General features: G+C 36.1%; 1 protein-coding gene across 1 annotated transcript in view; it reads left to right on the plus strand.

Moving 5' to 3' along the window:
• Positions 1-27,144, plus strand: part of LOC139792080 (interleukin-1 receptor accessory protein-like 1) — a 232,677-nt gene that overhangs the window by 77,822 nt on the left and 127,711 nt on the right. The window contains exon 2 of the mRNA XM_071734879.1: positions 6,090-6,164. Within this exon, the coding sequence (XP_071590980.1) occupies positions 6,090-6,164 (75 nt within the window). The remainder of the gene's footprint in view (positions 1-6,089; positions 6,165-27,144) is intronic.

Below are 27,144 nucleotides of genomic sequence, written 5' to 3' on the forward strand. Positions count from 1 at the left end.
AAAACCCCAACATCTGGCTGCATTTTCTCTATTCCTGTAGTATTCAACCTCTCATTGATCATAGAGGACTCAGAAGCTTAAAAAATTTTAAAAGTCATCTTGGGAATATTCATCCCATCTTCTTAAGATTTCATTTTAGTATTGTGTCTTTTCTCAGTATGCATCATTGAGACCTTTGCATAACAATGGCTTCTTTATTAGTTACAATTTTATCTGCTTCTGCACTTTCTCAAAGGAAGTATTAATATTCTGTTTAATGTGTTACATATTTCTTTTGGGAAAAAAGAATATTATGGGAAAAACTTGCGGATTGCAACTTCAGGTTGGGAAAAACTTCACAAGAAAGGATTAGGTATGAGAAATAAATGCAGCTTTCATTTGTATATCCAAAGCAATCAGGTTGAGTTGTTTTTTGAAGTATGGGATAAGGAGAAGACAATGAGAAAGACATAAACTGAAAGAAGAGGCAGAATTTTGGCTCTCACTCCAAGATTTATGGGAACATTTCAGAAGATAAAATCTGATCTTCAATCAGTCATAGCAATAACTCTGTCTCTCTGTCACATTAGGCAGCTCATTTGTGGTCATATTCCTATGGCTTCACACACGTATCTTTAGTATCCTCATATGTATCTGCCCTCAATTTGAACTGCTCGATTCAGGTATAACCAGGCTTGTTCACACAGTGAGGCTGAATATTCTTACAGGACTGCTGTGCTATTCATGGTATATGTGGTTTAAATTATGCCCTTGTGAATGAAAACTAACATGATTGTAACTGAGGAATGAGATTTAAGGTTGTTAGAAGACTCAGGCAGGTATAGAGAATTCCCTTCTTATGAAAGAATTTGCCATATATTTATTTTTTAAAAGGCAATGATTTCTCTGGTGATCCATCTGAATATGTAGGGCTATAACTACTTTAGGAGAAATAAAGAAGAAACTTAACATTGTTGCATTGCATTACTTAAATTTTGCTCTGCTCACGATTCCTCAGAGAAACCTCAGAGTTTTCAATATTAATATTCGTGTGGACAGTTACTGTGTATATTAACATTTCAAGACTGCGGGTTCAGTCTGGACATAATTAAATGTATTTCAGCCTATTATATACTGCTATTGCATTATTTCTTTCACGGACATTACTACTGGAAAAAAACAAAACAAAACAAAACAGAAACCTAACCCAAAAATATAAACTGGTGTTTTCAAGGTGCTTCAGCTTTTAAATTAAATGCTATAGCTTTTCTTTCTGTTCTTATCATTACCTGCAGTTCCTTAGCCATGCTATCTATCTCAGCTTTTCATACATGATGGCTTTCCGATGACAATGCTTCATCTCAAGAGCCCTCTCATGAAGTGGACACTTTAACATAGCCATCTAAAACCCAAATCTGTTGTTTTAATCTCATTTCAAGTCTTCCCCACAACCATTGGTATAAGATTATCATGCTTAACAATGCTTAGTTAAATGCTGTGATGTAGAAGTGAGAGGGGTAAGCACACCAGGCACACTTCATAGCCAGGCACCAGCCAGCTCTGAGGACATGAGGAGCCGGGATCCAGTGCCAGAAGAGACTGAAGGTTTAGTTTTATAATCAGTCACCACCAATATCTCTACTTTGAGTGATGTGCCTTGTCCAAAATGTCTTTTGCTTGTGCCAAAAGTAGCAGAATGATGAGAGAACAAAAAGAAACCCAGGCTCAGGAAATCAGCAGGAAAAGTAATTTACTATGCTATTCTCTTAGTTTGTAGAAATATGCTAAGAGATGGGAGATCTTTCTGAACTGAGGGGTGTATTCAATAAATGTGAACTTCAAGAGAAAAAAATCTCTGGTTTCCTTTGACTTCAAAGTGTAGGAATATTTTACCCTAGCATAGTAATGATTTTCCCTCCTATTTAATACTTTGCAATATCTTTCAGGGACATGTCATTAATTTTTTTTTTTTAATGACCAAACTCATAGAAGTAAGCTTAGTATCATTGTATTATCTGAAATTCCAGGAAGATCAGAAGGGTCTTCATCCTCAGAAAGTAAGTTTTACTTCAGTAAAAAAGTTAAACAAGAAATGTTCTAAAATATAGATAACTCAGACTATTCAGGTAAGGCAGCCATTCCTGTGAATTTCTGTCCTTGCACTAAGTGTCCAGCCAATAAATTTCCTTTCGGAGTTGCAGACAACCCCACACAGCCTTGTCTGCCTCTAAGAAACAATTGCAATCATGACAAATTTCAAGGAAGAATCTGAGAGCAGATAAAACAGGCATAACATAGATCTTTTGAATTGATCTTTCTACCATAAAGCTTGTGGGTGTTGAGTCAGTTCCATTTTTTCATGTCCAGAGTAATGATATTTTGATTAACAGTTTCAGTCAAGTTCTTCTTCATTAGCTGTGTTAAATTCTAAGAGGGAGCTGGTCTCACCAAATAACAGAATTTTGCATAGAATAAACATATGTATCATGTGACCATAAATATCTGATGACAAAGTGGCAGCTAAGGAAGAGGACTATTGAAATAGGTGGTTGATGTGAAAATATTATCTTCTGGCTAATTTCCAGTTTTGTAACTGTTTGTGGTGGCTCTCAGATTCATCACTGCAAGACAAATTGTTCAAGATGTTTTAAATGCATATCCAGTCTGATAGACATGGAATGTGAATTTAGACAGTTTCTCTTTGAGCAGGCTTGCTGTGTCTGCAGCTGAATGATATCTCTGAAATTTAATATCAGGTTTTAATACAGTTTCAGAATTTGTTACTTTATTTACAATGTTTTTTTCTCTTTTAGCTTTTTTTTTTCTAATGCAAAACAATTCTGATACATTTGTTTTCAAACCACTAATCAGTCACCGTTGAAAAATCAAACATAAGGTCAACTATAAATTTGATTTATGATCCAACAGCTTTTCTTTGAAAGAATCTGACCTATCAAACCCCATCTTTTGAGAGGCATATTCCAGTTCTGGATAAAGTTCTTGATTTTTAAGGTGGAAAATAATAATTAAAAAAAACCCAACAGCCAGCAATAGAGAAAGAGTGAAAGACAAAGACCAAGGTGGAAGGGGGGTGAGAGCAGAAGGGAAGAGAGGGAGGAGGATATGCACCCATGAATCAGTAGATAATAATATCCATGCAAGAATAGCAAGTTGAACACTCTGTTCCTCCGGTGTAATAACTGTGTTGGCAAGTACTACCTAGAGTGAAGAGGACCCTCTATTTTTTTTAAAGACTTTCAAAAGAATTCTGGTTCTTTGCATACATCAGAACAGGAAAGTGCTTTGAAATAAAGGCTATTTTTGTATGACATGAAAATTATTGCCTTCCTACATCTATTCATAAAAAAACCCCAAACAAAACAAACCCTATTTAACTTGTTTAAGAGACCAGCTGTAGTTGTGAGTTTTGTAATTTTTGTTTGATTCATGTACTTAGTAAAAGTTTCAGAAAAAAGTGTTAGATTCTGATTTTGCTGTTCACTCAACAGTGCTTCAACATATACATCTGAAAATTGCATTAATTTTGAATAGCCTATTGCATGGTGGGTTGACCCAGTTAAGAAGCCACCCCTCATGGTTTGAAGGATATGACACTGCTAGCAGGAGATACACAGGTCTGCTTCAGAGTTTCTAAACTAAAGAAGGATTGCAGAAACTCTGAGCTATCCAAGAATGTTGCTATTTGTGGAGAGTATGAACTTGAAAGGCAGAGAGGCAGCTGGATATATTCCCATCTCTTCCTCAGTCAACGTGGCTCAGTTTGGAACATACGAAGTGCTGAAATCTTCATCCACAGAGATGCTCAGAATATCTGGGTGAAGTCCTGACAACCTGATCTATCGGACCTGTTTGGAATAGGAAGTTTCACCATTTGGCCTCCAGAGGGTCTTTCCAGCTTACGTGTTTCTTGTGATTCAGATACATCAGTTATTTCTTAAATTCATTCTTTTCAGTAACCTTTTCTCTGTTATGTTATCTACCCATTCTTACAAGTCTCATAAGTCTTACAAGGGAAAAATAAACAGGGCACAAATTTTATAGTAAGTTCATGGTGTTGTTGAAGGATGTTTTATCTGCATACATTAGCATCCTGTTCCTATTCATTTAGAAGCAGGAAGCCTCTTAAGAGGCCTGAAGTACAGGACCACAAAAGTAATGTAAATCTTTGCTTAAACTGAGAAAAATCTAATCTACTACTGTTTTCTAATCTACTTATTCTTTGCATTCAGATTACCTCCACCAGTTATTATATCTTCTCTTATTATATGAGAGAACTTTGTTTGCTTGAAAAGTTTCAAAACAGATTTAGAACAACAGTGACTCAGAAGACGTTATCTGATGAATGGTAATTGAGTTGAGAATGGCAGAACAGCAAAACTAAATTTAAATTAATTTAAAACCATGTTTAAAAAATGGTGAATGTGCTGATAAATTATGAGCCTTTACAGAAAAGTTAAGAAATTGGAATGAGTAATTTTGCAGTTTAAAAAAAAATGTGTATTTTGAATCGTTTTCCCTTCTACCTTTCCACCCACTTTGGCCTCAAAAAAAAAAAAAAAAAAAAAAAAAAAAAAAAATTAAAAAAGAGACAAAGAGAGCTGAAAGGCATTTCAGTAGGTGTAAAGAAAAGTTACAGCCCAGAAATTTTGCTGAAAAGCCTTTCACAGCTGTGGCTCTCTCCAAAATCTGTAATGCAGAATGATTTCCTGTAGAGGAGCTATCAGAAGAATGAACTGAAAGAGGGTGTGTGGAACAGATCCAGTTCTTTTCCCATCCTTGATGGGTCATCTGCTGGGTCAATATCCCAGATACCAACTGAGTGGATTTGTTGTCTGGCCTGTAGAGCAGAAAAAGCTTTGTAAGGCAGAAATATATAAGCTGATAATGTATCCATGCCATAATTGCTGCAAAATTGAAATTAATTAATTGAAGAGCAGAGGAAACATAGTTAAGAGAATGCAACTAAATCTGTCCTGCAATTCAGATGGCAGTAGATTAATGTGTTTTGTAGATTAAACCCATATACATGTGGATGGATGTGTGCCAATAAGGAAGGGAACAGTGATTTTGACAAGTTGGAAGGGAACAAGTATTGTAGAGTCATATCAAAATGTCAAATGTACTTAAATATCTGACAGCCCATAATCTCTATTAAAACTGAAGTATGAATTAATGGTAAAAAGAAAAATACCAAAACATTCCAGGTAACTACCAAAGTTAAAGTTTTCCCATGAAATATCTAACCAATTTGCTATCAATTTTAAAGCAAAAAATAAATTCATGTTCTTTTTTTTTCATATAGAATCCACTCAACTGTCAGAGATCAGTAAAGGATATACTTGATAACAAACAAAAATAGTAATAATCAATGTCACTTCTATGAGTTCATTGCTCAGACGGTGAAACTAGTAAATACCTGCACTACTTAGCTGCATGGTTTGAATGAACTTAAGCAAACTTCAGAAGGTTTTTGACCACTACAAAACTCTTCCTGTTCCATAATGTGCATAAGTCTATGGCTATTATTTCAGGGTAGATCAAAATGGAGGAGGGAAGGAATCCTATTAGGAATCTAGATGTTATTTCATTGTTTTCATCATTTGGATTTTGAAAACTGAGCCCTTATCTTGTTCTCCACTTTCAAAAGTTACAGTGTTGGTAATATCTTCAAAAATAAATGATATTTTCATCAAATATTCAAAATTGTTTTATAGCTACTTAGTTTATATTATTTCTGCCTTAATGACTATAATTGATAAAAGGTGATTAAATGTTATTACAATCTATGACATGCTGTACAGTATTTATGGAAATACAAAATTGTGACATTAATGCATGGGGTTTGTGAGGGTTTAAAGAGATTACTTTTTAAGCAAATGCTTTTAATCACTTAGCATGTGAAAGATTCTAAATTTTGTTGCTTTATTTACTCTCTAAGCAAAAACATTTATAGTTACCAAAGGTGTGGATATTACTTGAACAAAACAAACAAATAAACAAAACATTTCTGAAACAATAGGTATAAAATCAAGTCCTAAGCTACTGAATATAACCAGAGAAGTAAATATGTGAATTTCTTTCTTTTCCAGCACCACTAACAGATAAACCACCAAAGCTTTTACACCCCTTGGAGAGTAAGCTTACAATTCAGGAGACCCAGTTAGGTAAGTAAAAAATCATATTTTTAATCCAAATTATATGGAGGTATTTGATGCATTAATATATGATGGTAATGTGATGGTATGTTGACATTAATAATTTCATTGAAAAGTCACTAATAATACTCTGTTTCTGTGCAGAGATAGACAAATCTTACTCCATCTAGAAGATTGTCGTTCACAAAAAAATAGTAGTAATTAATTCTGAATAATGAAACCTTTAATATTACTGGTACTGGCTTTTATCTTTTCTGAAAGTCTATACCTCTAAGTGTACCTGAACTTTTCTTTCTAGAGTTCCCCTCTTCTGTATATTTTTGTACATTTACTGTGGGATTCAATGGGATTTAATGGTTTAAGTTGTACTTGTAAGATTTCTTTCCTTTGTTGTGTACTCGAGAAAAAGCAAAGATGTAATTGCAAATGTTGTGCTGGTCTTAAACCATCCATCAAACATAATAGAATCTGATTATTCTGAATGTACAAATATGTATTTAACAATGAATGGAGAGACAGTGATGCATGAAGAAAGCATTTTGTTTCACTTTTTCTAGCCTACTTTTTTGTGGGTATATATTATCAGATTTGATCTCCTACTGCAGTACAGCTAATTAACACAAGAGTTACTACAGTGTGTAGGACATAAAAATCCATCTCCTTTGTGGACTGATACAGAGAGCAACTTGCAAGAAACAAACAGTCCTCAGCAGGTTACTCTGGAATTATGCTTGTGTGTCAGTACAGTAAACTATTGATAGATCTTCTAGCATCTTAGCTATAGAAACAAATGGAAACAAATCTAGTTGTCTTAAATCTCAAAATCTTTTTCACAGGAAGAAAAAAAAGAAAAGAAATAAAGTAAGCAAAACTCATTACATTCTGCAACACGGGAAAAAGCAGAACACTTGTAAATTAATTCTGGCACTCATTTGCAGAACATTTTGTGGTGCTTCCCAACCTATGACTAAATAGTGACCAGAGAAAAATTCACCTTTGTTCTGATATGCATGAATTCTTACTAAAAGTGGTTTGTGCTATTCAAGTAATGTTCTGAGATGCTAATATCCATATTTTCCAGATCAATTTTATAGAAAAGGGGAGATGTAGCATATTTCCTTCCAGAGATAATCTGTTGTTCTGAAGATACTCTTTCTGATATGCCAACTCAAAAACTTTTCCAGTATGACAATCTCAGGTGACTTTACCTTTTGGTTTGAACACAGTTCGAGAGAACAGAAAGCAAAGTGACTCCATATACTTTTTTCCTATCTGATGTGTCTTACTAAGTTATTTTTGCCGAAAAAATAATATTAAAGAAAAACAAAAGGCAAAACCTCTTTGGGCTTTGACATCTTGCTAAATGTATTGCATGGGTGAGACTATTCAGTAAGTGTAATTAATAATGGCTAGCTAGAGGCTTTTTACCTATTATTTTAGAATTAATCACATCTTCAGTTTCTCACAGCTCTAACAGTTTACATCATTTGAGATGTACATCAGTTGAGAAGTGCTGTGTTTGGAAAGACACTTTTTAGAAAACTAAATACTTACTGATAAATATGACAGTTAATTTAAAGATGTCACTTTCCAACACAGATGGGAACCTCTGACTGTAAATGAATGTGAAGCTTTAATACTTAGCCTTATATCAAGAAGCTATAGAAATATATTATTTTTTTTTGTTTAAAAGCCTGTGAGAATTGGAGCAAGTGCAAAAAGATGGTAGTTCACCCCCTGATATGAAAATTATGTTATTCTGTTATTAGATATAAAGTCTTGGTCTTTAACATTTGAAGGGGCTATGTTTCCCTTGCACCAAGGAAATCTTGTTTTCTTTTCAGGGGGCCAGTTCATACTATGAAAAAAATGCGAAATATTTTAATGTTGGAATAATGTTGATATTCACTTAGCCAAACCTTAGATATTTACCTAAACTAACAGCCTCCTATCCACCTGAAGCTTGGGATGACTGCATGTTGCAGACTGGTTTAGACACTGCCAGGAAACATATTAATCCTCCAGAATATGTTTTAAATGATGTATTTCTCTCTTATTTGGAAAATAAACATGCTGGTGGGAGGAGGAGCAATGGAATAGGTGGAGCAGAAAAGGGAGAGGAAGGAATTAGGAGCCTGAGGTAGTCCAGGATTTTGTTAGCACATCAGCAGTCATTGTGGTAGAGTACTGGGGCAATCTGTGCTCTCCCTCTAAGTTTCTGTGCCTCTCACTTTGCAGTTATCCACCTCGAGTAGGAAATGAAGCAAGCTGCAGTGTCAGGGAATGCCCTGGGGGGACCATGCATAATTTACAAGGAATTGTGAGCTTCTGTAGGTGCACATGGTGTTCTGAAACATCAGTAGTGATGGTTCACCTCAGAATCTTCTGGTGCTGGCAGACCTCTGGGACACGGTGCTGGGTGCACTTCTGAGGAAGCCCTAAGTAACCCAGGGTGTTTGCTGGTGAAGGAGCTACTGGAGTTCATTTCTTAAACAGGGCACCTCCATGCTGTGGCTATATCAAGATGGGAAGAGTCCAGGCATGCCTCATTCATTTGTCTCCAGCACTACTAAGTGACAGAGATACCTGACATTTATTCCTGAGATACATTGTTCTCTTCTGTACACCAGCAAGTAACATTTCTTGTTATGGGACCACAGATTTATTTTACTGTTTTATTTACACAGATTTTTTACTGATTATTTACTGTTGCATGGCTTCTGGAAAACAGTGTCAGACCAAAAGGTGACTGCACATTAAGAGTTACTCTAGGGGGTGACTGATAGAGTCTGATAGACTGATAGAGTGTTGCGGCATAAACTGCAAGTGCAGTTTGACTTGCTAAGACAAAAGCAGAGAAATTGGAGCTGGAGAATCTCCACTCTTCAATCCTATGAATGTATAGGCTTCCATCACACTACAGGTATCCTCATCTGGTAATGTGAAAAGTGTCCCGCTGTTCTGATGTTTAGGAGAGTTTTAAACATGGCTGTGCTGTGATAAGCAACCTTGGAGGGTTACAGTAATATTGAGACCTCGTTTTAGATATCTTTTTATCCCACTGGATAGTAACCAGAAAAGCATAAGATAGAAGAACAGAGTAGAAATGGAAGGAGAAACTAATTTTTCAAAGGCTTTTCTTAAAAGACATCATGAGACAGATAGAGCCTGAAGCAGAGAAATCTTAGTTGAGGAAAGAAATACTAGTTTCTGGATTATCCTATTCTGCATTTACTGTTTTTTTTTTTTTTTTTATTTGTTTGCTTCCAATTATGTAATTAATAACTTAATCCCATAGCAAGGCTGAAAGTACCTTTTTCTTCCTAAGCTTTTCTCCTGATAAGAGTTCTTAGGTAGCTGTGGTGACCTCAATGTAAACTGATTTTCTGGACACAATGACTTCAGATAAAATATTAAATCAAATACAGTCTTCAAAAGTATACAGACTGCAAGAACCTTGATGCTATAAGGAAATGAGGAGTCTTACTACTCAGATCTAAGCCACTCTGTGGGCTGTGAACAGTGTAGCAAAGGAAAAGGAGAAAGGCAGGCAAATGAATGGGAGGCAAAGGGATTCAAGGCAGAATTAAGAATGACAAAATAATCCAAGGAGTTGCATCCCACAATATAATTTCTCTTGTCATTAAGGCAATAACAAAAACAATCAAACAAAACAGTGATAACATAAACCATTTTCATAATAATAATAAAAGTATAAAACTTTCCATTCAGACTTGTTCAGAAAGGAATTAACATTGTTTCTTACATGAAAAAATTCTAAAACTTCAATAATTATATTTTAATTAATATGGATGTTATATATTTATTATATAAATATACATATCTATTATATGCAGATTCACATAAAATTATATTCTGTTTTTCTATATTGTTAAATTTTGAGTCTTTGCAGTTTCACCTGTCTTTCAGGTAATATTCTTTTTCCCACCAGCACTGTCAAGTGTCAAGCACTTTTGTCCTTCTCAAGGAACAGGAAGAATACTTTTATATTGACTTCAGAAAACCTGATTCAACTGATAGAGAACACAGGTGTGTCTTCAAAACAGACAGTGATGGACCTGAATTTAAAAAACTCAAAGCACTCCATTATTATTTTAAACACCAGACTGGTTACCCTGTGTCCTCTCTATTTTTCAGTGTGTTTCCTGGTTCTGCGCAAGGATGTTACTTGAAAAAGACAAAATTATCTCTTTCTACACTAATAAAATGGATAGGTTAAAATATTGGGCCGTAGTGTCATACGTTTTGCTTCTTTCTCAGTTTGCTAGGCAATTAATTTCAAGTAATATATTATTGCATTTTTTAAAAAATTCTTTATGGGTCAGATTTTTCTGGGATTTATAAAAGCATGTGTAGGACATTTCTGCTCATTGTTGAAGGACTTCTTGGTGCTGATTTTATTATACTTCTAGAGATTCATACTAAAGATAGTATATTTAAGGTTTGTTATAATTGAAATCTTAGTAGTATCTGGGTTTGTTGTGTGTGTTTCACTAGTTTCTTTTATAAGTGTTCATCCCACTTGAGTCAAAATTAGAGTATTTCTTTTTGCAAGACATCTTCAAATTTTAATATGGCAATTCTTACAGGGAGAAAGATGACTTACAGAAAAAGCAGCCGATATGTTACAATCATTTTTATTCCTTTTTCTACTTTTATTTTGTTTTTTCTTGAGTGGTAACTATCAATGTCAAAACAAATATTTTATCATAGATACAATATCTGAGGTTCCATTTTTTGTTTCATAATACTTTGACAGGTCTGGACTTTTGAAAAGCTTAGAAATGCAATTGCTTCCTTTCGTGTGAGTACTCAAATCAGTGATATTATCTTTCTTTGTGAAAGCAAGCATTTACAAGGACAAAGCCTAAGACTGAAATTATTTGGAATTACTATCAGGGTAAAAATGTTTAGTTTGTTCAAGGTGTTGTTTGGAATTCTTTACTTACTATAGTAGACACTTATGCTTATGTATCACCAACAATAACATTTTGACTTATGTTAAGCCAGAAATGAAAATGAGAACTAAACTGCAATTTAGTATTTACTGGATAGATACATGCATAGAATAAATCAGTGTATTTGAAAGACTTTTCCAAGAGCATTAATACCTATTACAGTTTCCTGCCTGCTGTTTTAGTTTTATCAATGCTTGCATTCATATGCCTGGTTTGGGTTGCTGTCAATGCTGTTGTTTCTGCCAATTATGTAGTAGGAAGAGTGTTCACTTTGTCTCACTTGGGACTTCTGGCTCAAACAGGTGCTTGAATCAGTCAGTAGAGCCTCTTGAGGGTGCACAATTTCACCTGTCAGCTCAGTTAGCCATTAGTAGGGTGATGTTTCATACCTGATTTAATGTGGGGTAAAATCTTTGTTTCTCCAACACTGTCACTCTCCTTCTTTCAACCACCTTCATCACTCATGCCCACAGGAACATGAGATGGCTGAAAAGTGATCTAAAATAAAAGAAAACCACTTTAAACTAGACACAAGTGCAACAAAATCTAGTTCCGAGACATAGTGACAGTGGAGGTGTATAATCAGGAGGAAATGTGGGGAGAAGACAGCATAAAGGTGTTTTGACTCAAACTGATTATAAAACATCATTCTCAGTCAACACTTGGTCACAGTAGTTTCCCCATAGGGTCGATATAGATCAAGAGGCATCTCTATGGAATAAACCATATCACATCAGAGGGAAACTGCTCTGGAGCTACCTGTATCTTCCCATCATGAGGGCTTTTGTCTGGATGTTAGTATGCTGGCAGCTCATGCCATTCACTCTGTAGGACTTTAGACTCTTTAGATATCTGGGATGACAAACCAGAAGTTGGAGTGTGTATTTTCCTTCACAATCCTATACACAGCAGGTGAATGCTAGGCTTCAAAATATATTTAAAATAGAGTTTACAGAAACATTTTACATCAATTCATTTAATACCATAAATTTTATAACTGGAAATGTTGTAGGTAAGTTATATCATATACATTTATACCTCGGGTTTTCTGAAGTTTTCGTATTTTTGAATGTTAAGTTCATTGAAATGTAGCTACATAAACTGAGATGAGTTAATGATTTACCATGACCAAACAGAAGAGATGATCCCCTCATTATTTTGATGTTTTTTAAAGCTATACCTGAGTCATATTGTTACTTACTGTCTGTCTGGTATCCAGATACAGAAACTAGAGAGCAAGGAATACATCTTACTGCCACAAAAGAAAAAAATGTTAGAAAGTCACTACTTTAATTACGCAGTTTTAACACTTTTTTTCTTATCAGTTGTTCTTGCTGCATCTCATTTGTACTCATTAATATGAGTAAATGCATACTGGTTGATGGTTCCTCTTTTTAAGAAAAAAGTATACATGACAAATCAGTGATACTGAGAACAATATACATATTTTTAAGGGTTGATTTCAGCCATATTTACGCTGCTCATCAAATTTAAAAGACAATTTTAGCCAGTGAAAATTTAATTGATAATTTTTCAGTCTTTTAATATTGTTGTGTCAGAAGATTTATACTTCAGATTTTTGAGGGTTTTTTTTATTGATTGCTATTAGTGGCATGAAAAAAAAATCTCAAGATCTTAGCTGCTTTAAAATATTGCTTTGTTACAGAAAACATACTGAAATTAATACTCACTGCACAAATAAGGTTATGGACTCTTCTTTATTTGTACAACATACTGTACAGTTATCCTACGAGTCATCTTAGGATTGTGATGTATCTTATTTTTACTTTGATATGAAATTATGTTATGGGCAATCATCAGTGATTCCAAAATAATAATTCTAAGTAAATCCCTTTATTTTTGAAACTTCTTTTCTTTACACTGGAAACCTGGGTTTTCTGTAAGAACAGTGAACTGCTGTGGCCCTCATCTTACAAGCAGCAACCCTCCTGCCCCCCACTGCATTCAGCGAGTGCCTGCACACATCCTTTATCTCAACACCATTTTGCTTCATATAATTAGAAGGCGAGTTCCAGCCTGAAGTAGATCAAAAAAGAAGAAAAAAGAAGACTGTTCCAAGAGAAGTCAGTATCTCTCAGAGCTTGAGCATCTCCTCCTTTGAACTTAGCTTGTCCTTTAGAAGTGTTATCCTTATTATGGCAAAATTTTGTCACTAATTGATCTGCACATCCTTGCGCTTGTCTCCTGTTTTGCATTGTGGCAGTCTGTTAGCAAGCACTGGTGTGGACCAACTCCTCTGAGCTGTCATAATATCCCAAGGAATAAAGTGCAATTCATGATGTTTTTTGTCCTAAATTCAGTATGCTTCTTTCAGAATGAGCCTAATGGTTGTGGGGATCCACTTGGGCATTTGGCAGCCACCTGACTGGGTGGATATTTCACAGCTGAGGCTGTGCCTGGAGGAAGCTCTGAACCACCACAGAGGAGGAAGCTCCACTGGTCTGACCATGACTTATGTAAAGTGAGGGCTGGGGTTCCTTCCAGGTGGCAACCTGGGTGTTAGGGCTGAAGTGAATCTAACTGTTTTTGGAAAGAAGATCATTTAAAGCATCCTATTTTTAGGTCTGAATCCAGTGTGTTTAATCTTTCCAGTGAGTTGTCTAAATCCTCAGGACAGTGGAAGTCTCAGGCAGATGGAGAAGAAAGTAGAAAGAAAGCTGAGAGAAACTGTTGACCTGGTTAAATGGAATTAAGATTACTTGATAGACTTCACCCTAGGTAGATGTAAGTAAGGGATGTGACAAAGAAATTTGAGAGTTTAAGTAATTCCACTTCACTTCCCTGGTACAATAGGAATTACTTCTAGAACTCCTCAACGCACATACACGGACAAAAGTGTTGGATTGTCAGTAGCAGTTTACAAGCAATCCAGAGATGAAAAGTAGGATTTCACTAGTTAGGTATGACTGAAGATGGAAACTGTGGTGTATGTATAATTGCTAGTTCTTTCCAGATCACTTAATTAGTGTCTCAAGAGTGAGTGAGTAATGATAATGTAGTAATTGTAATGATATAATTATTAGTGACTAGTAATGATAAATCATCTGAAATTACTGTCTGGACCATTTTCAATTCTACTGGAAAGCACTATCAAAAGTACTTCTAAACCTCAAAATCTTCTTCATATTTGCTTCTGTTATCTGCTAGAAGTACAGCAACTTATCATACATGAATGCCATCTCTAGGAAGTGTCATTTTTTTTTTCTTAGTTCTTCCTAAAGCAGTGATATGCCATTAAGTTTTTCTATCGTATAAACACATTCAATAAAGAAGGCTGTTTATATGTATTTCTATTACCTTTGCATGCAGAGCAATAATTCAAATGCTAGATTCGAAGGGTTTATTTCCATGAATTCAACATCTCTAATTTTCCTACCCCCTAAATGCATTATATTGACAAGTAAATATGTGTGCATAAATTTACTTTTCTTATTAAAGTAGAACACAATATTGTGTATGAACTATACTTTCTGAATTCTTTTCAAACTGATTAGAAAAAACACCATATACAATAATCTAAAAATTATTACCAGATGTTTTTGCAGCTCATATTTTGCAGCATTGATATATACTCGGCTAGATCAGAAGGCAAAGCAACCAAATCTGACAAAAGTTAAATCTGATATTTTTGTTATAGTTTTACAGCTCAAACTACATGAAATGTAAAATCATACAGACTAAATAATGAGAAAACAATATGATACATAAATATAATCAGTTTTATTCCCTAGTAAATCATTTATGCTATTTATGTTATGAGGGATAGAAAGATATAATGTTTTAAAACCAGCAGTCTACCTTTAAATGAAGCATTTTTAAGGAAAATACTGGATTCTGGCATCCACGTTGACTGTGTAGATTACAGGTAGAAGCAGAACCAAGTTACAGTAATTGTAGATTTTAAAGACTCTGGGGAATAACACTAAACCCCTAAACTGCATGGTATTTTACACACAGGTGAAAAACCACATCATGCACCATTGTCCTGGTGTTATTAAGCCATATATGTGTTTTAAGAGACAAGGAGAAGTTGGATTTTATCTATTGACTATTTTCTAAGAAATAAGAAAAAAAAAAGATAAATACATTATCAAGTTGGGAGTTTAATATTGGAACATATATTGGAAAAAGGCAATAAAGTGTTATTTTTCCTTTAAGTTTCTTACTTATGCACCTGTTCTACTGAGTTATGCCTACTTAAAACAGCTAATCAACAAAATTTTTATTTTGCTCTACGTAAAGATTAGAAATGGGGAAAAAAAGAGAATCAGTTCATCATTAGTAAAGGACAAGTCTATGTTGCCTCTAAAAATTTAAGACAATAATAGAAATAAAATGGAAGTAAGTCACCTGACGGAGAATAATGTGTATCTAAAGGAAATAATTTGTCTTGCATTAATATTTAAAACATATGTTCCTTTTAAAACTTCATTTTTAAAAAACATTGTTTGGAGTAGAAAATAAATTTTGAAAAATGGTATGATAGAATCATAGAGTAGTTTGGTTGGAAGGGACCTTAAAGATAATTTAGTTCCAACCCCTCTGCCTAAGAAGGGACACCTTCAAAAGCCCCATCCAACCTGGTCTTGAACATTCCAGGAATGAGACATCCACAAGCTCCCTGGGCAACCTGGTCCAGTGTCTAATCACCCTCACACTGAAGAATTTCTTCCTGGTGTTTAATGTTCCTAAATCTACCTCTTAGAGCTTAAAACCATTAACCTTTGTCCTATCACTCCATGCCCTTGCAAAATATCCCTCCCCAGCTTTCCTGTAGTCCCTCCCTCTGGTACCGTAAGGCTTCTATGAGTCCTTCCTGGAGGTTTCTCTTCTCCTGGCTGAACAACCCCAACTTTCTCAGGCTCTCTTCATAGTAGAGGTGCTCCAGCCCTCTGATCATCTTTATGTCCCTCCTCAGGACTCACTTTAGCAGCTCCATGTCATTCCTGTGTTGGGGGCTCCAGAACTGGACATGGTACTTCAGGTGAGGTCTCACAAGAGCAGAATAGAGGGGGAGAGAGCAGAGCAGAGGGGGGAGAGAGTGGAGGAGAAGAAGTAAGGTAGAAGTCTGTCACATGTAAGTAATGATAAAACAAATTTCAGAAGTATGGCACTGAAAAAAATTCTTAGAGTTTTTCCAGTCCCAAACTTTTTCTGATTCTTTTTAACCAATCAGCTTCAAATATCTTTGAATTTAAAGCCTTTCCAGTTAAGATAAATAGTGATTCAAGATTTGACATCTTGTGGATGATTCAGAAGGCTAAAAACAACTGAATCAATTCTATACTGGAAAAACAATATAACTATTTCTTTAAAAAGACTTAAAAAGCATTCTCAGCATTTTATGTCTACATGTGAGATATGCAACCTATTCTTGCCAGGCTTCTCTCTCTACCATCTTGTACACTTTTCTCTTTACTAGTCCCTGCTCATTGATGGAGATGCAGACTTTTACTTGCAATACTGCTGCCACACATATCCTTCACATAAAGGCCCATAAATTTTCCCTTGGTTCCAATTCTGTTTCTTACATTTCTCTTTATATAGAGAGATTATTATTTTATTTATTTCTCTTTAAATAGTCTGCTTCCTCTATCTAAACAGTGCCTACCTACCCTTGTCATAAATATTTTTCTCTGAAGGATGAATGGTGATTATTTTCTAGACTGAGCTCTGCCTTCTTTTACTGCTACTATTTTGGAAGGATTATTCTAGTCTGACTGCAAGTATCTAGGATTCAAACATCGTGCTTTTCACAGACCTGGAATACCTGCCAGTGATGGACTTCTCTACACTTGTCTATCTGAAAGACATTTAAAAGACAAGTATTCAGCTTCCAATTAGTCTGTCAGCAGAGGTGGGACAGATACTTTTTGCAGCAGTAAAGCAAGAAAGATTTGTGTGAAAGAGCATTTTTTTGAACAGCAAAAGCCCATAAGGGGGAATTGTTGTAATGAGAAGGGCTTCCTCCCCCGCTTAAGTTTCAAACAAATATCTTGAGAGTAGAAGACATTTGCTCCTTCTCCGGGATCCTCCATAAAGTGGTAAATAAATCATTGAACAAGAGGAAGCCATTATGTGAGAAACCCCTTCATCTTCCCACATCCGTACCTGAACTCACCAGAGGAGCATCAAAAATCCTATGAGATACCTGTTCATTTCTTAAATGCTAAGGTATCATCGTCTTTCAGGCTAACTGTAACTGAAATATATTTGTTGATGATTTCCAGGCAGAGCAAACTGTGACTGGAATTATGTAAACTTGCTTGGTTTGTAATCTTCACAGGCTTTTGCAGAAGTTTTTCATGAGTAAAACAGTGAGCTTTTGTTGCTGCTTCTCAGTCCCTCCTCTTCAGTGAGCTGGCCTCTCCATGAACCCTGTAATGGTTTTAAGCCTGTAAAGGACACTACCTTCCCAGTTAAAAACAAAAAGAAAGGCAAAGAAAAAAAGAAGGGCAAATGTTATTCCGTACAGTACAAATATCTCTGTAAAGTATATTATTTAAATAACAGTTGTACACTGTCTACTCAATAATTTTCTAATAAAAAGACGTTTTGTAGCTGCCATGTACCCCACAGGGCTCTGTGAAAATAAAATCCACCAGTGATCCTTTGCAGTGTTCATTTGACATTTCTGGCTATGGAAAACTCTTCTAGGTCATGGTGTAATCTCAGGAATCCTTGCAGAAAGACCCAAAATGATGCGGCTTAGCACAGCTTTCATTTGCAACTTGAGCAGTATTTCAAAGAATCGGACCATGTGTTTGGGTGTATTCACCATCTATCCACACTGGCATTTTAAATGGGAAATAAAATGTAAAGAACATCTTTTGCATGCATATGTGTACTAAAAGCTATGAGTTCTGATTACAGATTTCAAGGTGGTATTTATTTATACTCTTCTCCTCATTGGTCCCAAACAGTCATTTGCAGGCAGAAGCCTATTCATGTTTCAACAGTACAGAGAACATTTTCATGTCTCTGGCATTACCTTACTTCTGGAAGAGACTAAAGTAATGAGAAATGCTAAAATGCATACTGTTGAATTCAGGACACCTGCTTGATTTTTGTTAAACTACTTTGTATAAGCAATATAGTTTCTATGACTTAATGAGCTATGCATACATGAGTTTCTCAGACATCACAAACCTCCTCATTAGATGTTTACATAGTTATGGGAAGAACCATTGTGGTAGAAACATGTAATGAAACAAGAAAGTGCTTTTTACATGCTCTCATCATCTTTTACTGTGTTCCATAATCATGGCAGATTTTTTTCCCTGCTTTGTATTCCTTATCTCTGTTATCAGACATTGACTTTTAGTGATAGGTGTAATAGATTAAAATCTTCCAATGTCATACTTGGTTTTCTGGTCAAATTTCAATATGCACTCTAAACTTAAGAAATATTATTAAAGGTAGTCAATGTATCATTCAAAAACCACTAATCAAACATCTGGTTCTGAGTAAGCAGAAAATATATGGGCATAGTAATTAGTGTAGGAAATAAGAAGAAAATAAGACTAGGTATAATGGGCATAACCAGAGAGCCTCTGGCAGAATGAAAAATCAGGGCTATTCAAAACCAGAAGTTCAGGCATCAGGTGATGAGAACGCAGGCACCAAGCTTCTGCTAACATGAAAAAGTTCTTAGCAGTGGTTGAGAGGAAAACAAACAGAAAAGGGAGAAGGAGCCCTGAGGTACAACAAAGACAGAGCCTGTTATGGAGAGAATCATTAGGACAACCCATGGTTCACATTGTATGACAGAGGAAAGGGAAATCCACAGACTCCCTGTTGGGGTAGTGTGGTGGGATGGCAGAACCAGCTCAATGCTGAAAGGAAGAAGGATGTGTATTGGGCAGCTGGGTTATGACTGTAATGGAAGGACAAAAGGACACAAAAGAAAGAATCTGTCTTGTTCATGCTGCTAGGTTTAAAATAGATAGCAAATGAGGGATTCATTAATAATACTCTAATTGGGTTAATGTCAGTCTGCTTCCTTTTGTTTCTTATATGAAAGCTGAAAGAAATGTAAACAAATTATGTTGCAGGAAATATGTTAATTTTCCAATTATGCTAGTCCATGCTGGGTTATAATTATCCAGTTGTGTTTCTTTTAAATAGATGTACATAGAAGCAAATTTCAATAATTATAAGTATCAGGAAGTACAATGCAAATATCAGAAGGCATGATTCTTCTATTTCCTGTATAGGAAAAAAAAATTAAAAAAGGAGGAAAAGAGATGGAAAATATGATCAAGTGCTCTTGTCTTTTAGGAATGATTAATAAGGCACTCTTCATTTGGCCTTTGAAGCTCTAGCCTTTCTATAACCTCTTAACTTAACTATTTACTGTCAATTTAAGCTTAACGCTGTCATATAAGATTTGAGAGAATGACTTCTGATTACTAAAATCAGCTATGGAGGACCCTATATGATTTAGACACTTCCAGGAGAACACTGCAATAGCTTTAGCAAGGGTGTGCTTGTGTTCCAGTGACTGACTGTGCCTCTCTGGACTACACTGAGCATGGGAAACTGCATTTAGTATTGTATTGATCTGTGACAGTGCCCTGGATTACCTGTGTTACATACACTTTCCTCTGGTTTTGCTAGGGAAATCTGTGCAGTCATCCAATCTGTGCAGGCCAGGAATGCTTTCAGAAGACAAGTAATTTCAAAATGATCATGAAGTAGGAAGTCTGTTCCTGAAATTTCAGTATCCATCCCTGCCCTTTTATATACATGCACTGACACATGGAAACAGTTTTTTAATAATTTTATCAGGCAGTTTTTCATATTAATCCTCACTTGAGCAAAGCTTTGAGAGCCTGCATCCTGGAATTTCCAGGAGCTTATTCTGCATCAAAGGTTTGGTTCAACGGACTGGAACAGCTGAGAAATATATATTTTTTCCTGAAAGTCACTTTTATGAATCCAACTCAGTAACTCAACAGGCAATAACTAAAGGCTTTAACAAGGGGTTTAGCTGTTAACCATCAGCATTCATTTTGCAGTCCATATGGAGAGGCCAAGGCTAAGGTTAGTTAGAGAAAATTAATTACTGTCACCTAGCAAGATGGGCCAGGATCAGGAGCACAGGACACTCCCACAGCCAGCCTGGTAGCCAACCACAGGCAAATAAATGTCTTTCCCTTCCCTGCCTCACTTGCACTTTCACTGAACTCATTCAGGGCTACCCCCTTGTGGGAAAAGAGGACAGAGCAGAAAGAGCCATTTCGTAGCTACTAATGACTTATCAATTACTTGCACAGAGAAGTCTCACTAGTGCTAGTGGTGTCATTAGCTGGAAGGAGATTCTTCAGTCTCCTCATATTAATGTATTTTGAAAAATGCTGATCAAAATCTGCCCTGCAGCACTAGGTTTGGGTGCGGTAATACAACTATGAGATGGAATGGCAGAGACATGTCAGAGAAACACTGATGCTGCTTGTATATAAGTGGTTAATTAGAAAAGGGTGTTAAGGGAAAAACATTATGAAATCCTACTTTTTAAATAAAAATAACTATTGTGAAAGAGAGGGAAAAAAAATATTAGAAAATCACCAGAAAAGCAGTTAAGTAGTTGTTTCCTCTTATGCCTGCAGGGTTTGATAGCTGGGCTATTTTTGTCTATTAAAAGCTCCAGGAGATAGCATATTATATATACTAGCAGTCTATCCTCCTGATTGTACTCTAAATGAATAAATATTAAATTCCTAGCCCTTAATGACATTTTCACTGTATATAAAGCTACTTCCCCCTCCCCCCCATTTTTAATTGCTGAAAATGTTCAGAAAATAGTTTTATAAATGCAGCACTTCAAAGAGATTTGTAGTATCTGTGTCACTTTCATATCTATGTCAAGAGAATGTATGACTGGAAAGCTAAATATTTAACAATTCACCTCTTTCCCATTAATCATTGGGTTGCCAGGAAGGCACCTTTACCAGAATAAAGTGCTAACATCAAGTACAGTGTGGAAACAATGGGAAGCCTCAGTTATGTGGCTACTTAGTGTAGGATGTCCTCAGGCAGTAAAAAAGTTCTTTTAAAAAAGCAGTTAAGCTTTAATTAAATGTTTACATTCTTTTCAGTTTTAACACTTTGCATTCATGGGTTCTTATGCATATGTGCAGGTGGAATAACTATCAGCTGGTTTGTTCATGTGCTATACTTTCTCTAATCTTTTCATGAGTTTTAGAGGATGGGGATTCTTCAAACATGATCTGGAGTTGAAAAAAAAAACCAAACAAAAAACAAAAACCACCAGAACTCTCTCTAGTGTTTCACTGAATGTGAAAGATGTGTTCTCCTTGAGACAGAGTGAAAACCTGAGTCAAAGGGAGTTAGAAAGCTCACTTGTCATGCTGGTTTTGGGAAAACTTGGGACATGATACTTTATTGAGCTTGAGACATTAGAGAAGCTGTGGGCATGCTGCCTTCTCATGGAAAAATAAATCACTATTTACTGTTGTTCTCAGCATTTGAAACAATGCTTCCCTAGATAAATTGATGAAATTCTTTCCCTTCTAGCAGAAAAGTTTAGGGATTTTTGCATTCCTATGTTCTGAATTATGGGTATATAAATCGCTATAGCAAATATAAAACTTTTATATTAGATTCTTACTTTTAAAGGTAAATAAAATGTTAACATCTTCCAACTTTTTGGAAAATTTTCTCAGTAGAGCCCAAAGACAGCAATTTGATTTGAAGGATCAGTTGAATGTGTTGTGTGCCCAAGGATTTTCTTAAACCCCATAGATATTTTCAACAGAAATATTTTTGTAACAGAAATATTTCCTTGAGATCTGTGCGTAATTCCAAATTAAGGAGTTAAAGAAACTAACTGGAAAAAACAGAGAAAAAAATTCCTTGTAGATCTGCCTTGATCTGATTGTTTCTATTGCTTAGCTCAGGTTGCCATCCTGGAGTAAACATGGCTAACCCTTTTTAACATAGTCTTACCTTAGTTTCAATCATTACACATGACATGCTAACACCTACATTTGTGCATATTGGAATAACAAAGTTATTTTGTTAAACTGCTCCAGCTCTGTCCATGCAAGCCTACCTCTGTTACTCTTATAGAACCTGATGTCAGTATTTCTCTTATAGTAGCAAATAGCTGCTCTGTCACATCAACCTGCTCTTTAAAAGGCCAAAGGATCTTTCTGCAGTGTCATCTGTCAGAGTGGCCTGGGAAAAGAATTGCAATGTGACCATTAATGAATAATATGGAAATGTCACCGTATGAGGGTAAAAAAATCAGAATTCAAGAGTTATAACTATAATAATATATTCTATTTTCATAGAAGAGATATTCATTCAAAGCATTCAAGAAATTCAAGTTATAAATTAATAGAATCAACATTTGCACAGTAGTCCATTTTTTCTTCAAAATAATTTAATATATCTGCCTTCCCCTGTTTGCATTTCTGTTTTCTAATATCAGATGAATAGTTACTGATTTCCCTGAATATTGTGCTGTAGCCACATGCACCACTTATACAAGTTGCTCTGTAACAGTGAGAGAATGGATGCTTCCAACATATTGTTCATACTGTGTTTGGTTACCGTCCTGGAGAGAATTCTTTTCTTTTCCTATTTCCTCTGCTATTACTTTCTTTGGCTTTATGGCTGCTTCTGAAGCTGTTCTTTTATTATTTGTTTTATGCTTTGTCTCAAAGAGCTGTTAAACTACTGACAAGCAATCTATCAACAAGGTGGTAGCAGGGTGGCTTTAAACATGCAGTAGCTGAAAGACACCAGACATTCTCATTGCTAAAGCAAATTTGTGTCCCTCCTAGCTTGCATTCCTTGCTCTACTACACATACTTGCCATGTTGCCTTCACTTTCTCTAGAGCAATAACCCTCTCCCACCTTATATCAAGAGACAGAAAAACAGAAGCTGGATTTGCTGCTACCCTTTTGTTACAATAATGCTGCTGCTTCTCAGAAAAATCCTGACAGGGGAAGGGGAGGGTGGAGATTCTAAGTCCTGAGTTTGAGTAACATGCGATAACTTGAACAAAGCAAAGGAAGGAGACACTACCAGTACCATCATAGGCTATGGGAAAAATTTACCCCTGGGGCCTCTTCAGCTCTTAAGGACATCAGAGATGAGACAGACATGGCCTTGACCACAGTACAGCGTTGTACCCTGACCTAACTTAGTCCTTTTGCACAAGAAATTAGATAAGAAATAATGTTGACAGCATCAGTAAGTGGTGGTGCTAGGTGCTTGAGAGGATATGAAAGTCATGAAACATCTCAGTGATAACAACCTGAGCACACCTAAACTATAGACATTTGTTTATAACCTATGGACCATGTGTGTGTACCCTCAAACTATCAAAAAATAAATACTAATGGACTTTAAACTACCTGAGTGTTTGCTGAGGCTTTTTTTTTTTTTTTTGGTTTGGAGGCTTTTGCACAAGGCACTGAACAGCCCTGGCAGGAAGATGGAGCTTTGTATTTTACAACCAATTAACTGAAAATCCCAAAATACATTACTAGGTTATACACTGGTTTGACTCCTGATTTTCTGTTCCTGAAAGGCTGCTTTTAAGGCATTCCCCTTGGGAAACCTGCCTAAAAACCACGCATTTTTCACTGCCAGGAGACAAAACCAAGTCTCCTCAGCTACTGAAGAGGAGAGGCATGATGCGCAGCCTTATCTTGTGGTGCAGGATCCACAAAGGTGCTTCTGAGGACTGAACCTTCACTCATCCACAGTCTTTGGTCACTGTAAAGACACTCCTGATTACTGACCTGTGCAGTTATGGGGTGAGGGGAGAACAGAAGATACCAGGCAGTGTGATACTGTTGAAGGCCATATGGGCTGAGGGTCAGCACAAAGCACAGGGAGGAACATCTCCATTTACCTGTCAGCAATGGCTGAGATGAGCTTTCACTTTTCTGGGGAACATAATAAATTAAAAACTAAATCAACTATTAGCAGCCTCACAAAACAGAGAGCTCTGTATTTCTGTACATACTAATTCATTAATTTTAAATACGTCGGTACACACCAATGCTCATTTATATAAGGAGACAGATTTCTCACTGGGCTATTGATCATTTGCACTCTTTTTCCTATGCATTCTGTTATTATGAGGTAAAATACTACACCACCTTCATTAGACAAGATCAAGAAATTTCAGTTTACTTGCAAAAATTGTGAAGCTTTCCATCTCATGCTTCCAGACTAACTTCCAGTGGCTTCAAATTAAACTCAAATGGGATTTTTCAGATGCTCTGTTGCATCCTTGAAACCAGTACTGAGATGTAATGTAGAAGTAATGTAACTATTTGTGAGAGCATGGTTATCTGTTCCCTTGTTACTTTCTTTTCTTTTTTTATTTTTTTTTAATCTGAAAATCGTAATTACTTAAAAACTGGTAAATGTTAAAATTATGTTTTTTTTAGGTTTTTGTATGTGTTGCTTTGTTTTGGTTTTTTATATTGGTGCTTATTAATATGCATCATGTTTATCAGATATATCATATTTTGTGGTTATTCAGACCACTTGAAACAAAGAAGTACCCTCAAAATTCATTCTTCTCTAAGTTCCTGTCTCCATAGCTTTGCTGTTTAAACAGCAGTAGTGGCATGGCTCTAGTGCATATATATTAGAATTCACCAGTCTTACAGTTGCTGGCCTGGCTGATGCCACAGGTGCTAGGAAGTTGTTGAGAGCATTCACAGATCTAAATATTCATAGGTATAAAATATTGCAAAAAATAAAGTGGTACCTAGAAGAAAATCCCACAGAACTTTTAAAATACTTCTACTGAAATATTAATTTACAATTGCTAACAAGTATGCTCTATTTTCTTCCATTGATCAAAGAAATACATATACAGTATAGCTAAGTATTATAATCTCCCATAAGAGTTATCTCACATTTCATTACACTGTATAAAAATGATTTTTTTTTCTTTAAATAACAGCCAAAAAGAAATAATTTAACCAAGATCAAGTAGTATGTCTTTCAAATCCATGTGATTTTAAAATGGGAGGGGGAGTGAATGAATGAGGATATAACAATAGGTTATCTTCAAATTAGAGATGGAAATTAAAGACATTTTCTCAGTGGGAAACAAGAAAACACAGATTATTTTGGATATTGGCTTGCTTCCTAAATTCTGAGTGTTGAAAAATCTCTTGACACAGCAGAGAAGGTTCCTACATGCATACAGTCTCTATATTTTGCTAGGAACATACAGAATTAATGAAACAGAAGAAAGAAAAGAAGAGGGACTTTGGATTTATTCACAGATTTGTGAGATAATTTTTCAAGTGAAAGAACAGATTACATAAACAAAAAGAAACCCATTCAAACAGTCTCATACCAAAATCTGACAGAAATTCATCACTGGCCAAACAGGTTAAACTTGCTAATGTCTATATACATGCAGTGATAGATTGCTTAGAATTTAATTACTGGTTTAGTAGATATAATAAAACTTACCACAGTCATAAACTGAAAAAGTTGAAGTAGCTCTCAGGTACTTATTCAAAGTATGTAAGGTTTATTTTCCCGTTTTTTTTTTTTGTTTGTTTGTTTGGACTTTTTTTAAGCTTTTCTTGTGATCTTAATGTATGAAGGTAATTAAAGAATTAATTTAAAATCTATGAACCAGGAATGCAATAATGAGTCTTCCCCTGCTTAAGACAGTAGATTTGAAAACTAAATCAGCACTATTTTGTTGCGGCGAGCCTTCTCTCGGGGACTCGGTTCTTCTCCGGGGGTCTCTCACCATTCCTCTCCTCAGGCATCTTCATCTCTTGACTGCTTCTTCTTCTGACTGATCCTGCTTCTGGGAGCATGCCTTTTATCTTGCCCTTCAGCCCCACCCATTTCCGGCTGGGGCAGGCCCTAATTAGTGGGCACACCTGGGCCTAAGCTCCCAGTTCATTATCAGCGACACCTGAGGACTTGTGGTCTTCTCTACATTTCCCCCCTTTTTGTTGTTTGTTGAAAAATAAACTTTTTTTTTTTTCAATAATACAACATTTCATTTTCAATAATTTAACACTTCATTATTTTTAACATTTCATTTTAACATTTTCAAACATTTCAATAATTTAACATAAAAAAAAAAAGTAATGAAAAATGTTGAAAAATAATGAAATTTTTTTTTTTTTTTTTTTACATTTCATTATTTTTCAACGTTTTTTCACCTATTTTTTGAGGAGGGAAAATTTGGGCTCTTTAGCCTCTGTTAGCAGGAGATGAGGTCTTAAAAACATCAGCTCAGTTTTCGCTGGTACTCGCCACCTCGGGATGCCTGGCCATGCAGAGGCTTCTCCGAGCATTCAGCGCACCAGTCTTATCGTGTGTCCCTAGGGATCCATTTCAGGACCGCATCGCGTGTCCCTGGGAGGCTCCGTTTCAGGACCGCACTGACTTGATGTGCACTCAGAGCTCCGCTTCAGCTTCAGCATTCCTCGGGCTTGAGTTCCGCACGCCAACTTGCTGCGCCTTTCGAGCCTCATTCTTTTCTCCTGCCTGGCTCGCCATTCCGGGCTGTTGTCTTGCCATGCTGGGCTTCTACACGCCGCCTTCAGCATTTAAGCCTGGCCTTGTGGAGCTTTTTTTGTGGTTGCGTTTTTGGAGCTCTTTATAGAGCGTCCCGCACCACCGTAGTAGCTCCATCTGAAGCGGTTGCGTATTTCGAAGCTCTTTATATCGCCTTCTGCATTTAAGCCAGGCTTTGTAGAGCTTCCCGCACCAACGTGGTCGTGTAGAGCTTCCTTTTTTACCTCAGCGTTCACGGCTGCTATTGTTGCCCGCATTCTCCACCAGATGTTGCGGCGAGCCTTCTCTCGGGGACTCAGTTCTTCTCTGGGGGTCTCTCACCATCCCTCTCCTCAGGCGTCTTCATCTCTTGACTGCTTCTTCTTCTGACTGATCCTGCTTCTAGGAGCATGCCTTTTATCTTGCCCTTCAGCCCCGCCCATTTCCGGCTGGGGC

The sequence above is a fragment of the Heliangelus exortis genome, chromosome 1 (genome assembly GCF_036169615.1).
Source record: "Heliangelus exortis chromosome 1, bHelExo1.hap1, whole genome shotgun sequence".
Lineage (NCBI taxonomy): Eukaryota > Metazoa > Chordata > Aves > Apodiformes > Trochilidae > Heliangelus > Heliangelus exortis.